A 16,307-nucleotide genomic window follows, 5' to 3' on the forward strand; every position below is an offset into this window, starting at 1 on the left:
CTGAGACAATTTATGCAGCTAGACAACCATGCAGCCTATAGTTACTCCCGATTCCTGTGTGAGTAGTCTCAAATGCATCACTTCTGACATGAGGACAACGGCAAACATCTGTCTCTCTCCCCTCATTTCTGCTGTAGACTAACACAGACAGCAGATACGACTGCAGAAAGAGGAGCCACGCCCATACCATCTTCTGAACTATCTTGGTCCCTTAAGATGCCCCAGGCAGATATTTGCCTCAAGAAAATATCTCCCTTTTCACTACTCACCTCCAACCTCTGCAGCCATTCCCTCCAATCTGCAGAGAATGATTTATGTAGCGCATGCCAAGCCATTGTAAGGCTGCAAAAGCAATCCAGCAGGCTGCCAGGGTTTTAAAAATATTTACTCAAAGCCAAAGAAAAGCTGTATTTTCCGTATTTTTACTCTTAAGCGCCTGCGCATCTTTCTCTGAACATGAAGCCTTGAAAGCTCTACAATCACCTCTCCTAAAATTAGGATGGCGCCAACAATCTGTTCTTTTAGCCACCTCCTTAAGATGTTTTCTTTTCATTCAAGGCAAGCTTTTCCAAGGTAGCATTGTTAGATACTGCTACCTTGCTAGCTCTGCAGATAGATTGAATGTGTTTTAATTTTTGTTTCTTTTTCTGTGTTTTGAAATGGTGGGTATTGTGTAAACCGTTAAAATAAACAAGCTGTAAATTAATATCTCTCCTTGCCTGAACTTCTCAATGTGTGGGTCTTTGCCCTGCTGTGCAAGGCGGGAAAAGAATCCAGAGCTTGCGGGGGGGTGGGGGGGCCTTCCATCAGCACCACGCACAACACATCCAGGATCTCTTCCTGTGCTAGGAACAATGCAACTTTGCAGGACTGAGATGCCAGCACCCATCATCAGTAGGTACACGGGACACCATAAGCAGCCCTCTCCCAACACACAGACACACATACAAAATGTGATGATAATGATTTATAGCCACGCCTAAACGCTCCTAAAGAAATGAAGCAAGGAAGCACAAGCTCATCTAGGCTGTAAATCAGGGATTGGAAATCTGTGGTTGCTACACTACAACTTCCATCATCTCTGATCGCTGGGTCAAGCTGGCTGGGGATGATGGGAACTAGAGTCCAACAGCATCTCTAGAAGGCCACAGGTTGTCCATCAACTGCTGGAGATGGGCAGGGGGCACACGGGCAGTGCCAGTGTGGGGGGGGGCGCTCTTTAGACTGGGGTGGGGTGGAGAGAAGGCTTTTAGGCAGCTGGGTGCATGAAGTCTATGGGCAGAAAAAGGGCAGCAGCTGCTAAACAAATTCAAGCCGGGGGATGAACAGTTTGCACCAGCCGGACCTTCATCCTTGCATTTATCGCCAGTTCAGCTTTACCCTTCTTATTCCTGCCTGAAGAGGAGTTCAATGTGATCGGAAGTGGGTCGTTAACCCAACCCCTCAAGGTACTTCTCGGTCCGGTCAGACACTTTGGGCTCCTACTTGGCTTTGAGACCAGCTCAGGAACTGTTCATATAAGCGAGTGCAAAAGGCTTCCATGAAAAGGTTGACGGTGTGAAAAATTGGGGAAACAGAGGAAAGCCACAGAGACTACAAGGATTTCATCACAATTTCTAATTACAAGTCTGTGAAGTCAAAGAGATATGAATGCATTACAGAGGGAAGTTACTATTCTGGGTAGCCAATAGTGGAAAGTTCATAGGCAACAATGATCCTCAGGGTTCACTGTTTCTGCAAGTAATGTATCAGGCGGGCATGAAGTAGATGGTCTCCCCTAGTAGGCCACTAGCCAATGTTCCAATGGGCAATCTAGTGCAGCCTTCCCCAGCCCAATGGCCTCATGATATTGCTAGTCTATAACTTCCATCGGTGCTGGCCGAGGTTGATGGGAGTGGTTCAAAACATCTGGAGGGCAGCAGGCTGGGAAAACCTAATAGGAACGTGAGAGATGCCCTGCAGCTGGAACAAGCCAATGGCCCACCTAGTCCAGAATCCTGTCCTCACAGTGACCAGCCAAACGCCTACAGGAAGCCCTCAAGGAGGAATCGGGCTCTCCTCACTTGCAAATCCCAGCTGTGGCTATTCAGAGACATACTGCCTCTGAAACTGGAGGTAGAAACATAAGCCATAGACTCAAAGAATTGTAGAGTTAGAAGGGACCCCAAGGGTCATCTAGTCCAACCTCCTGCAATGCTAGCAGCCATTGTTAGCCTTTTCCTCCATGCCCCTCTCTGCCTTTGAAGTCATCTAGTTGGTGTCCACGACTAGTTGGTGGAAGACTAGAGAGGTAGCCAATATGCCCGTGAGACGTTGCTGGGCTACAATTCTTATCAGCTCCAGCCAACATCACTAGATAGTCCTTGATCTGAACCCGCAAGATACTTGAGTTCTGAAGCAGGAGTGCACATCTGGAATAAAGAGGGCCTGATTTTGTCTCTTAAACAGCTGCTTTTTATTTTTAGAACTGGACTGCACTACATATACTGAAAGAATGGTGCTCTGTTTTAACTGTCTTGTGTGACCCACATTGACAGGGCTTTGCCCTGAGAGGCAGCATGAATACGCTGGAATAAATCAATCCTTCACACCTAATCAATGTGTGAAATCTCAAAGCTCCTGGCACAGCTACCTTAAACTGTCTCCGAATGAATTAGCTTCCCCCCCAACTCCAAAATCTAGCCCCAATTCACCAAGAAGAGAGGATCAATACACTCTCTCCAAGCAATCATCCTCGAAAAGAGCCAATGGGTGTGTTTTTTTTAGACACCAAAGAACTGCTGGAATAAATCAATCCTTAAAATAAATAACGGAAAAAAGAACCACTAGACAAGCCAAAATGTTAAAGAGGGCATGGATGTGCACGTTGCCTGAATACCCATCTTCCAGATCACAAGCAGATTTAAGAGTCCATAATCACACCCAGGTGAACAGCACCTGCTGTTTCTAAAGGATGTCCTTCCTTGCACACTGGAGAGGCACTCTCCCAATTTGCAGCGGGGTGGGGGCGGAGATGGAAGTGACTCAACTGCACAGAAGCAATCCTGAGTTCAGCCTGAGTTTCATTTTAAAAGCATCCTTCTTAATGGGACGCTAGAAGCCAGTTTGAACCCAACACCACTCAGCGATCGGAGGCAGTGAGGCCCACGAGATGCCTCCTGGAAACATCTTCATGCTCAATGGCATTTTCTAAACTGATTTACAAAAGTTGTTCTGAAGCAGAAGAGCGGTTTGGTGGGAGGGGAAGAGGAAGAACTTCCTGGACTGCGGGACTCCTACGGGGGTCAGAAAAGTCTTTCACAAAACGCTAGCAACAGGACAAGACAAACACAACATTTTGCAGAAAAGGGAAAAGGTTACATCAAGTAATGAGCTCTTGGAAGGATATAATCCCATGCTTAAAATAAACACACACAAAAGCCCTAATCTTAGGTCCCTGGGCAATGACTAGGAGGGAAGACCTCAAACCAAAAAGAGAGAGACCCTCTTCACTGACTACCAAACAAAAGCACAAAAAGTGAAGCTGAACTTTTTAATATAACTAATGGATAAGGTATACATCTCACTCACTTCCAAAGATAGGAGCTGCAGGTTTCAGGAAAAAATAAGGCTTGAGATTGTGTATAATTGGACTCTTGTATGCCGCTACAGTCTTGGAGATATGGCTCAGCATATAGATCAATTTAGATTATTGTGTCTGAAAAGGCTACTGCAGCATTAATGCATTAACGGCCACTGCCCTCCGGGACTCATGCAGAAAGCATTGCTTCTTTTGGAAAGAATGCTACTGAAGACTGCTAAAGCCAAAATGCATTTGGCACCATCAGGACTCACCTAGATTATATTGATAACAACTTTTGAACTATGCAGGAGGTGTGCAATATTCACTTCTGCATGTATGGGGGCAACATTAACCTCTAGGCAGAATCTGGTTCATGTACCTTACAGTTCCAGAAATGTTTTAATCCTTGGGATATAATCTAGGTTCCGCTTAGATGTTTGATGATGCCATACATTTTTGTGAGATACCTGTTCGTGTTAAAGGTTGCCTTGTGTACTGTTCAGTAGCTATGGCTAACAGACTGGGGGGTTTTTTTGGATAGGAGGGAAGAAGCCCACATGGTTCCAATATTTCCCTTACATCACCACGGGATGGACAAATAAGGGCCATTGAAATCTTACCCTTCCTGGTGCCTTCTATTCCATGGTCGCCATTCTCGACCACAGCAGCTGGTCCAGTCGCTGACGTACCTAAAAAGACAGAGACAGTCTCATCAACTGGGAGGAATCTCACTGCCTTCATTTTCACTCTTCACGGGGTTTTAACATTCAGGCTGCATAAGCCTCTTCAAGTGTACTTCCCTGAAAAGGGCTGGGGTTAGGGTTAGGGTCTGCAACTTTTGACTGAGTTTGGTAGCCAGCTGTTTTTACCACTAGCAGGCCATGCCATTCTTCCTCCCAGTTCCCTACGGGTAGGCTGCATTCACTGCCCAGCAAGTACCGTATTTTTTGCTCTATAAGACTCACTTTTTCCCTCCTAAAAAGTAAGGGGAAATGTGTGTGTGCGTCTTATGGAGCGAATGCAGGCTGTGCAGCTATCCCAGGAGCCAGAACAGCAAGAGGGATTGCTGCTTTCACTGCGCAGCGATCCCTCTTGCTGTTCTGGCTTCTGAGATTCAGAATATTTTTTTTCTTGTTTTCCTCCTCCAAAAACTAGGTGTGTCTTGTGGTCTGGTGCGTCTTATAGAGCGAAAAATACGGTAGTTTGCAGGGAAGGAGCAAGGGAGAAAGTGCTGCACGTTCTATAGCAACCTGCCGGGTTAGAAACTCAGATATATAATCTTATCACCAAATGGCAGCTTAAACCTGGGTTATTGTTGCCACAATGGAATGCCTAGGCACCTTTTTTGCCGTGGGATTTGTTGTTGTTGCTATTCGTTTAATTTTGTTTTTATAGCGCTATATTTTAAAGGAGAAATCTGAAAGCGGTTTATAAGACATTAAAACATCAAATAAAACAAAATCAAGCTTCAAGGAAAGTATTTCAGATCCTTTTCTAGGTGATATTTTGCTTTCCCCAGTCTCCAACCTAGCATTCAGAAGTCTCCATGTGGCCACATTTGGACCTGTGTGAGTAGCAAAACACACCCGGCTGGTTTATAACACTGGCAGCCTGTGAGCCTAAATATGGGGATTTGTGAAGGTCTATCCCACCTCAGCACCGTGATTGGCTTTCAAATGGCTTGTAATTCATAAAGTGCAAAAATACAAAGATTAAAATAAAGCCTGAAGAGAAGTTAAAAATACAAGGAACAGCAGCATGGTACTTGCTTAAGTACATCCTGCCTTTCTGAGCAAAAGTAATATCAAGGTGGAATACTGTTTAAAAACAATTCAAAACAATTCAAAATACAGCAAAGCAGTAAAAACAGATAATTTAAAGTGGGGATGGGGCTGTGGCCTTCCAATTGTAGCTGGACTCCCGAATGGTCCAGACCGCATGGCACAATGGCCAGGGGTGATGGGAGTGGTTGTCCAACAACTATTGGGATACAGGTTCCTGCACTAGAATTCTACAGGATGGGGTTTTAGTATGTGAAAACAGTCTAGATCCAATGATCCCATCTCTAGATGATAGCGACGTTAGGCGCCATCCTGGCATCTTCACTTGGGTCGCAAGTGGTCAAAGGCCAGGAGCAAAATGCACCTGGCTCCCGGCTAATTTCAAACACTGCTTATTGGTGGCAGATCTTCCTGCAGGAGCTTGCGCCGCTATGGCACATATGCAACATTCGTCTCTCTTGGCTCAGCTTTCCCTACAAAGCTAGGGAACAGATGGCAGCGTGGTACTAGGCAGGTTTACACACCTGACAAGGGAAACTCAAGGGAGAGAGATTGGTTAAAACCTTCCTCTGATGTGCACCTTTTGGAAGGTGACCTTATTTGGCTGCCTCTAGAGATGGCCCCCACAAAGGCAGCCAGTGTTCAAAAGGGCTGCGGCTTCCGATAAGAGGCTGTTGCCTCCAGCGTTCTCAGGAGTCCCCAACGGCGCATTTTGCAAAATGGGTTGGTCACATTCCAGCCGCTTCTTTCCAGCAGCGTAGCTAGGCAGGAAAGACACGTGGCTTGGGCGTGCTGCAGGCCCCGCGGTGTCGCCCCCCATGGTGTGCCGCCCAGTGCCCCCCGACCCCCCTAGCTACGCCTCTGCCTCTTTCTCAGGGACATCAAGAAATTTAATTTACAAGGTGGCAAAGCGAGCTCCCCGCTGGTGCCACACAGCACTGCCATTTCAAGGGCTTTAAAGAGCTGGATTCGCATAAATTAAGATGCTTTTACACACACTGAAAACAGGCTTTGCGGAGATCTAATCCGGCTATTCCAACGGGGAAGAAGACTCCTTCCTGAACGACAGCATCTGGGAACAGAGATGCTTGCATAAATCAAAACAGCTTATCTGCAGAACAGGGCTGAGGAAACCCCATCAAAGGACCCAACTGTCTTCAAAAAGCAGCCCCAGCTGCACAGACAAGAGCTAAATGAGAAACAGGCCCCAAGAAGGCAGCTTGCTCCGTCCCATCTCCCAGAGGGGTGTGGGGCTTCCCTTCGCTCTTCTCGCTTACAATTCCCCCTCAAGCTAACCGAGAGGAGTGAGGCTCCCTGCACAAAAGGATTCAGCTCATGGATAAATGGATATCAACCGGGCCATTACCACTGTCCGCGAGGCCAGATGTGGCTCAGCACAGCTGCCCCCAGCTCTCCCCGCCCGCAACTTTGCAGCACTTGAGCCGGAGGTGGTGGTGATTGCCTTCTGTCTCTGCAATTTGGAGTACTGGCTCCCTACACATTGCGTAGCATTTAAACATTTTAAGCTTTCCTTCCCCTCCCAACACACAAACACACACCCCTTCCGAAAACTCCTTTTATTTTAAGAACCTGGTTTTTAAGAGCGCAAAACGAACCAAGATGTCCAAAGTCCGTAATCCTGGCCCAAATGATTAGATGGTACTTACATCTGGCTAAAGGATCAAAGGATTGGGTTTTTTTATATATAAACAGCCCTTAGAGCCACAGCACGCCCTAAAAAAACAGATAATCCCGAGCGAGGAAGATGGGGCCAATATATTAAGCCTAATCACTCCCCCCCCCCCCAAGGCATGCCTCGGAAACGTGCAGCCGCATGATTTCACGCGTAAGGGCACAGCGATAAAGGCCGCCAGAGGAGGGTTGGACAGATGGTTCGGCCTGCTCAGAGCCCCGTCTCTTGCTGCTGCAAAAGAAAATGCCTCAAGGAGAACCAGGCAGTGCAGAGTACAGATCTGTCTTGCCGCAGCCAGACCTCTACAGGAAGGCTGGTCGCTTGAGGATGAGGCTGCGTCCTTCAATACGCCGATCCAATAGCCACTGATCAGTCCTCATGCCTCAGTCCCAGCACATACATCCCAACACCAGGGGCAAGCTGCAGAATATGTTACACTGGGAATGGGCTGGGCGAAAGAGGAATAAAATGGAAAACCCAGCAGGAACAGGAGATGGGTGTATTAATTCAACTTATAATGTTCTAATGCCAACAGGTTTCAAAGCACAGGGCGGTTCATCAGGAGATGAGGGAAACCAAACATCTATGATCATTCCCAACAGGTTTGAAGCAGCCTGGAAGCAGGATCAGGTCAATGGCCCATCTAGTCCATCATCCTGTTCACACAGGGCCCACCTAGATGTCCATGGGAAGACTTGGTCCAAGGCAGCTTCTATGTAACCAATGGGCCCCTTACATTCTTACTGGTGGGATTTAAAAGGGGGATTAGAGAAATTCAGAGAGACTAAAGCTATCAATGGCTGTTGGATGGGATGACTAAATGCTACCTTCGGGATCTGAGCAGCATGACCCTTTGAATCAACAGTCTCCAAGGACGGAGATTTTACCCATTTCAGTCCCAAGCACTAGAGCAAGCTATGTGCCAGTTCTTTCCTTTCACTTCATTTTCAATTTGTGTACCGCCTTTCTCTATTACTATACGCAATGCGGTTTACAAGATGAAGAAGCAGCAAAATAAGACAGCAAAGATCACACACGTAATAGCAACCTGATCCAATACAAAAAAGTCACAGTAACTTTAAAATAAACAACTTATATCAAATAAAGCAACATTCAATTATCCATTAGAATGTAATAGTAAACAGTAAAATTAAATACCAGCAAATGGCACTTATCAATTACAATAAAGAATTACTAAGCGATAATCAATAAAAATAACCACAAACTACAATGCATAAAGGTAAAGGTAAAGTCCTGTCATGGCCGACTCTGGGGTTGCGGCACTCATCTCGCTTTATTGGCCGAGGGAGTCGGCGTACAGCTTCCAGGTCATGTGGCCAGCATGACTAAGCCGCTTCTGGCAAACCAGAGCAGCGCACGGAAACGCCATTTACCTTCCCATCAGAGCGGTACCTATTTATCTACTTGCACTTTGATGTGCTTTCGAACTGCTAGGTTGGCAGAAGCAGGGACCGAGCAACGGGAGCTCACCCCATTGCGGAGATTCGAACCGCCAACCTTCTGATTGGCAAGTCCTAGGCTCTGTGGTTTAACCCACAGCGCCACCCGCGTCCCATAAAATGCCCCAAAACCTACAAGACCATGTAAAAGGATCAGTTGAAGAAACAAGGACACACAACTTATAAAATCGTTTTTTAAAAATATCCCTGAACTCCTCTTCCCCCTTCCTAGCTACTTCTGCTATTCTCAAAGTCATGGTCTAGGAAAGGCTCCCAGGGCTGGGGGCTTGGGGTCAAGGCAGGTGGAAAAGCCATGGCCTGGTGGGCAGCAGAAAGTCTCTCCCATCCAGAGGTTAGAGTGCACTTTGTTAGACACCCACCATCTTTCATCTCAAGCATGAAAATGCTTCTCTCTGCCAAACTTCCAGCCCCAAAATCTGCAAGGAAAAATAAATGTTGGCTGCGTGAGATTCATATTACTCCATGGAGATGGGTGAAAGGAGAGACACAAGGAGACATTTCAGGCACTTCTGCTCAATTCTTCCAATCTCTTGTGAGGCTGTTGTCGTCGCTCTGCTATGGAGATTTGGATACGCTGCGACTTACGTTTGCCAAGTGAATATGACCAGCACCCTCTGCTGGGCATTGGAGAACTTTAAATGTTCAAGCCGAGTTAGATCAGAAATTTGGAATAGGGAAATTTATACAAATGAGACCCTAACAAAAGTGTGTTGGAAGAAAAGGATAAGGGTAAGGAACGTTTGGCTGCTGAAGCTGCAACTCCAGCTGCTTCTCGTTGGGTTGCGGGGTGAGGAAATATTACGGCTTGCAATTTCTTCTCTTCAATTCCTTCTCCCGTCATGCACAGCCTTATCGTTTCATGCAATAAATTGGATATCCCTCCACGACAACTGCCTTACTTTATCTGGTCAGTGCAGAGTTCAAACTGCCGTCTTTATTGGGACGCATTGTTAATCTCTCCTCGTTGCCCCGTCAAAAGTTAAGGGCAGCACATATCTGAGCTGCCTCAAGAACCAACCCAAGGCCAAACTTTCTGAGGTTAAAACAGAGGCGCTGAGCAAGCACAGTTTCCAGGAAGGCAGGAGGGGGAGATTCAAGGCTTCGCCTGCTCCCCAAGCAATCCCCTGGCATTACATAAGGGATGGAGTAAGAGGATTAGCCGGCACTTGTCAAATTATGACGTTCAGCCACTTGGTAAGACCAACTTGCTGGCTATTATCCCCGTGGGAGGGAAAAAAATAATGTCGTCCCAATGATGTGTTAATGGGGAAGGGAAGAGATGCACAGCGGCCCCAAAACGCTTTTGTGCAAGACGAAATCCTGGTCAATTTCTGTTTGGATTGGCAGCCCCTCCTCTCCTAGCCCAAGCCCTCCGGGTCCAGGTGGGACTCCATCTGACCGCTACTTAAGCCTTGCCTAAGCTGGCTGAAGGATTTCAGTTAGACACAACCCCCTCCCGAGAGGAGATGGGAGGGTTAGATCTTGAAGGGTTTACAGCCCCGCCTGGACTGCGTGCAGGAAAACAGAAGGGGGCGCCTGCAAAAGTTCTTTTCCCACAGATGATGGTCCAGCAGCAGAAAGCCTCTATTCAAATTCCCCAGAAGGCCCGTCCTGCTTTGCTAAGGATCGAGACAGCGGGACAACACAATCACACCACTGAAGCCTGCACAAATGGTAATAATAATAATAATAATTATTATTATTATTTATTATTTGTACCCCGCCCATCTGGCTGGGTTTCCCCAGCCACTCTGGGCGGCTTCCAACAAAGATGGAAAATACACTAAAATGTCACATATTAAAAGCTTCCCTAAACAGGGCTGCCTTCAGATGTCTTCTGAATGTCAGGTAGTTGTTTATCGCTTTGACATCTGATGGGAGGGCGTTCCAGAGGGCGGGCGCCACTACCAAGAAGGCCCTCTACCAAGAAGGTTCCCTGTAACTTGGCCTCTCGCAGTGAGGGAACCGCCAGAAGGCCCTCGTGTCTGGACAGAACGATGGGGGTGGAGACGCTCCTTCAGGTATACTGAAGTGAAGGTTAAGGAAGTGTCCCGTGTACAGCCTCTTTGCAGTGGGTTATTCCGGGATTCCGGAAAAGCCCCCAAGAGCTGCGCTCCCTTTAAAGAGTGTGCAGAGCGTGTGTGCGGTTCTTGGGGGCTTTTGCCCGAGGAGGGAGAAGAGCAGCTCGTCAGTCCCTTCCGCCACCTCCCGGAAAAGCCCCCAAGAGCCGCGCTTCCTTTAAAGAGCTGCGTGGAGCGTGTGTGCGGCTCTTGGGGGCTTTTCCCCGAGGAGGGAGGAGGGATTGACGGGCTGCCCTTTTCCCTCCTCAGGGAAAAGCCCCCAAGAGCTGCGCACACGCTCCACGCGGCTCTTTAAAGGGAGCGCTGAGCAGAGCCTCCCGCCTGCATTCACTCCATAAGACGCACACACATTTCCCCTTACTTTTTTTAAGTGCGTCTTATGGAGCGAAAATACGGGATATATCGATCAATCACTCACTTTCTCTCCCACACACCTCTTTCTTATTTCCCAGAGAACTAATCCCTTCCAGCTCCCAAACCCAAGGCTCCCTTCTTCCTCCCACACAGGAAAACAGATGCCTGCTAGCCTCCATCAGAGTAGTAATAATAATAATAATAAATTTTATTTATATCCCGCCCTCCCCAGCCAAAAGCCGGGCTCAGGGCGGCTAACAATAATAAAATAATACAACATTCTAAAATCATTTCATATAAAATTAATTCAATTTACTGCAATTTACTGCAAGGACCTGCCTTCCTACTTCCCAGGTGCACACTGCACTTCCTTCTTGACTTCTGGGCTCCACCAACTCATGGCTCCCTGCAAAATAATGGGGCTCTTTTTATCTCTCCCCCTACCCCATTTTCCACCTTGCTAATCCCTCCCAAAACATTTCAGCTTTCCCCTGCATTTCCCTCTTTATGGTCATCTCTCTCACTTCCTCCTCTGATCCTTCTCATCCAAGCCAGCAGAAGACCTGTTAACTAAGAGAAGGCACGTGTCATTTGGAGAGCTGGACGGTGTTGGGGGCCGTGTTAAATCAGCTTGAGGGCCACATGCAGACTATGAGTTCTCCACCCCAGACCATCTGATTCACAATGATGAATATTCTAACACAAGTTTACGTTCCCAGACAAGGCAGCCAGGTCTCTGGAAGAATGCTGTCCCCTGAAAAGGAACATCTCAGCATCTATTAGGGCCATACACCAGGTATTTCCGCAAAGATCCACCCAGCCCTAAGTCTGATGAAACAGAGGTGTCTCATTAAGGTCCAGAGGCAAAATTACCTAGCTAAATAGTTACACCCATGGATGTAATATTCTTCTCTCCTCCAGGACTGATCTCATTTTGCCTCAAGAAAGGGGGAAATTAGTAAGAAGGAAGAGAGCGGAAGGCAAGAGGTGTTCCCAAAATTCTAGAACCAGCAGGCCGAGAAAGAATGAGATCACCCCAGTCCAACCCTTGCCCCATCCAGGATCCTTCACACCAAAAGATGAACATACTGTATTTTTTGCTCTGTAAGACTCACTTTTTCCCTCCTAAAAAGTAAGGGGAAATGGGTGTGCGTCGTATGGAGCAAATGCAGGCTGCGCAGCTATCCCAGAAGCCAGAACAGCAAGAGGGATTGCGGCTTTCACTGCGCAGCGATCCCTCTTGCTGTTCTGGCTTCTGAGATTCAGAATATTTTTCTTCTTGTTTTCCTCCTCCAAAAACTAGGTGCGTCTTGTGGTCTGGTGCGTCTTATAGAGCAAAAAATACTTCCTCCTCCTTTCTCTGACAGCATAAATCTAATAAAGGGTTCAGTATCAAGTTAGTAAAATAATTCAGAGGGATGAAGCAAGCAAGACATTGTTCTCTCCAGAACGACCAGATAAACTTTACTTTGGTCTGTCCAAGTCTCAAAATGGGGTATCTTATCAACCAAAACCCTTAGCCTTTCAAAGGTAACATTTTTTCCTATTGCTTTATACCTGCTGATATTACTCTGGTGGCCAAGAAAGAGAAAAGAAGAAGAAAATGTCAGGAAGCCACCAGTTTAAAGATCCTGAAATACTGTACCCTTCAGAATACTTTTTTTCCAACTGTCATGGGAACAAAGACTGCAACTGAAGCATCAGAGAAACCCCAAGCATGTCTGTTTCACTTCCAAAGCAAGAGGGATAATAAGTAGGTGCATAACAGCCCATCTGTCCATTACTAGGACAGACACTCAATACATTTGGAATGCATAGACTGGGTTCAGCTACTCCATAAAATACTACCGTATTTTTCGCCCTATAGGACGCACTTTTTCCCCTCCAAAAATGAAGGGGAAATGTGTGTGCGTCCTATGGGGCGAATGCAGGCTTTCGCTGAAGCCTGGAGAGCGAGAGGGGTCGGTGCGCACCGACCCCTCTCGCTCTCCAGGCTTCAGGAGAGCCCCAGCGCCAGCCCCACAAAGTCGGGGGACAGAGGGAGGCGGAACGTCGCCATCCCGCTGTCTCCCGAAGTGGTTTGGAGGCTGACGGCGGAGAGACCCCGCCACCAGCCCCGCAAGCTCCGGGGACAGTGGGGACGCGCAGCGCGTCTTCCCGCTGTCCCCGGACCTGATCTGAAGGCTGGTGGCGGGGAGAAGAGCGCTTCTCCCCGCTCCCGGCCCCACAAGCGCCTGGGGGGGGGGGGAATATATTTTTTTTTCATTATTTCCCCCCCCCCCCCAAAAAAAAAAAACATGGTGCGTCCTATGGGCAGGTGCGTCCTATGGGGCAAAAAATACGGTATATACATTAACTCATTTCACCCTGTTCATGTTTATTTTCTCTCTGCAGCCCATTCCACTACCCATTTCGGGGACACAGGCAAATCATGTAGCCTGAGAACTAACAAGAACTGGCCTCTCCTGGTTAGTGTCCCACAACAACTACAGAGACTGAGCTGTGAACCAGGAAACCCCCAGCTCAGACCTCCTCCCTTGCCATGATCACACAGCTTGGCCTTAGGCATGGCCCCTGCCATCACCACCAGCCTGTTTAAGAAGGGGGTCATATCACTGACCTACCTTGTAGGGTTGTTGTAAGAACTGCAGGGTACATACCTGAAGACGTCCCAAGTGCTACATAAAAAGCTGGCATTGTAAGCAGCCACAACTGCCTTGTTGCGCCTGCCAAAGCAGCCCAAATGGGCATGCAGAAATGAACTCCAGCTTTCACGCCCTCAATATGCCTTTCAGCTGACAACAGTTCCTAGCAGCTTGCAAAATCTTTAGACACAATTGTGAGCCTCTCTCACCTGGGGCCCTCCACCTTGTACCTCTTACGCTGCACTATGAAGCTGCAAACCTTTTGGTTTGGTCCCAGTAAGCTGGTCAGATTCTCACCTGTCAGACACAAGCAGGAAGGCAGTGCAAACGAAATCTAATCTGCAAACACTGGAGTCCCCTTCAGAAAGAGATCAAGGCAAGAGCTTTGCTACGCAGCCTGTAATATTTCACATCCCTTGAAGTTCCCCGCTGCCCTCTCCCCACTCCCGAGCCCCCCACCCCCGGCCGCCTTCCCCAAGGGCTCACCAATCTGTTTCGGTTTTGGAAGCTAATATTAGGTCTTTTCCCTCGCGGGCGACACAATTCAGGCGCTCTCGGGCGAGACATGGCTAGGCTCACCAGAAGAGACAAGTTATACATCCTGACACAAGATGTATGTTTACTTTTAAAGAAAGGTTATATAAATAAGGGTTCTCTAAAGACAGGGCCTTGAGCATTATTGCATAAGCCGAAAAAGAGGGAAGAAACAGGAGACTGGGAAGTTAGGAACTATTATTTACTGTACTCAACTTAGGAAAGAGGGAAAAGGGAAAAAGGGGGGTGGGCAGAGGTTTTATAAGCCGAAGTTAATAAACTTGCATGGAGTGGAGCAAAGCATTATGGGGCTGGGCTAGAAGACCCTTGTGGTCCCTTTCAACGCTGCAACTCTATGATTCTAGCCTTCTCCAACTTGGCGCCCCCCAGATATTTTGGACTATGACTCCTGCCAACCACCCCATGCTGGCTGGAGCCGGTGGGAGTTGTAGTCTAGAACACCTGGAGGGCGCGAGGGGTGGGAGGGCTGGTGTAAAGCATGCTGTGGTCTCAGTTTAAGGACATAAAAGGCATGGCAAGCACAGGAAGAACACATGCGGAGCCACAGAAAGAAAAGAGTTCGGCGAAAGCATCCTCAGTTGACTGGAGAGCGGAAGCCAGACAGGAAACAGTGACAGTCCAGACAACAGGCAATGACAGGAGGGTGCCCAAAGAATTGCAGAAACGGGAGGAGAGAGGAAACAGACCTTGGATGGCACCAGCTGGGGTACTGGGAGGAAGGAGAAAGGGGAGGGGACGGCAAGGCAAGGCCTGAGATGATGCAATGGAAGAAAATGCTGCTGCTTCCTTTCAAAGAATGCGTTGTGATGCATTATAAGGGTGCGCGAAGGTAATATTATGAAGCGAGCATCCAATCCATCCATAATTTTGTAATTTTATGTTGTGAACCGCCCTGAGATCTACAGATGAAGAGCAGTATACAAATTTAATAATAAGAAGACAACAAAAGTGTTGTCGGACGAGGACCTGGGAGATGATGGTTCAACCCCCCCACTCAGCCATGAAGCTCAATGGGTGGCCTTGAGGAGGCCTATCACGGCCCCTCAGCCGCACCTACCTCACAGGGCTGTTGTGGGGATTAAGTGAGGAGTGGGGAGAAGCACGTACACCCCCTTGAGCTCCTTGGAGAAAAAGCTGGGATATAGATGCAGCAAATGATGACTCCAAAGCAACCTCGACTCCAGAATCCCCCAAACTTTCCAGGAAACTGGGGTCTGCCTAGTAATTCACCATTCCCACTGGATAAACAAAAAATCCACACGTTTTTTGCCTACATCATACTCAAGCCCAGGCATAGGCAAACTCGGCCCTCCAGATGTTTTGAGACTACAATTCCCATCATCCCTGACCACTGGTCCTGTTAGCTAGGGATCATGGGAGTTGTAGTCCCAAAACATCTGGAGGGCCGAGTTTGCCTATGCCTGCTCAAGGCCATCCAGAGTTGCCATGATCACCTGAACAGGACATAGTGACAGTTGCAGGGGCTTCTGGGCTTGAGGACATTAACCTTTGTCTTGACAAATCCCACCTCTCCTCTCCCCATCCCGCCTTGCAGCATTTAGCAATACCCGGCGCGCACACAGAAGGTACCACAGGTAGACCAAGCAAAGACATTGCCAACAACACACCTGCCCACTCGTCGCCTCACCCTTTCTTTCCTGAGAAGTGGAAGAGACGAAGAAGAGAGGGCAAGAAAACCACCCTCACCCACCCTCAGAGGATGCTACAGCAAAAGTGCTGTGCCCTTCCCAGGGGGCATGGCACTGTTGGAAGACATTGCAACGCTGACTCCGGGGCTCTTCTGTCCACTGGGGGCCGCACACACCCAACCACACAGCCCCAAGCATTCACAGCCAAGCTTCACTTACGCTCCGCAGGGACGTTGTCAGCATGGGGTTTGTTTTTCGCTTCCTGGTTCCCAGGCTTCGGGTCGTCATCGTCAAGAAGAGGGACGTAGTCCGTTTTGCCAACCGTTTCCCCGACCATATCGTCAAATTTCTCCGCCTCCAGGGTGGCAATGAAATCCCGCTTCACTTCCTCCTCGATCTGCGGCTGCGGCTCTGTCAGGGCGTCCGCCAGACTCAGGTTGTGGTCGAAGTCAGCCATGGTTCACACCTTTGCGGACTAAAACAACTGGGAAAGAAAAGGAGAGAAG

The 16,307-nt window shown here is 48.1% G+C and overlaps 1 protein-coding gene across 26 annotated transcripts in view; it reads right to left on the minus strand.

Moving 5' to 3' along the window:
* The window catches only part of LOC310660790 (uncharacterized protein), a 225,900-nt gene that overhangs the window by 145,068 nt on the left and 64,525 nt on the right, over nt 1-16,307 (minus strand). For all 26 annotated transcript variants that reach the window (XM_083405894.1, XM_083405902.1, XM_083405895.1 and 23 more), the window contains exons 3-4: nt 16,021-16,285; nt 4,183-4,251 (exon numbers count right to left, since the gene is read on the minus strand). In XM_083405894.1, coding sequence (XP_083262020.1) covers nt 4,183-4,251; nt 16,021-16,258 — 307 coding nt within the window. In that variant the 5' untranslated portion in view covers nt 16,259-16,285. The remainder of the gene's footprint in view (nt 1-4,182; nt 4,252-16,020; nt 16,286-16,307) is intronic.

This window comes from Podarcis tiliguerta, assembly GCF_965153285.1.
Source record: "Podarcis tiliguerta genome assembly, chromosome: 12".
Taxonomy (NCBI): Eukaryota; Metazoa; Chordata; class Lepidosauria; order Squamata; family Lacertidae; genus Podarcis; species Podarcis tiliguerta.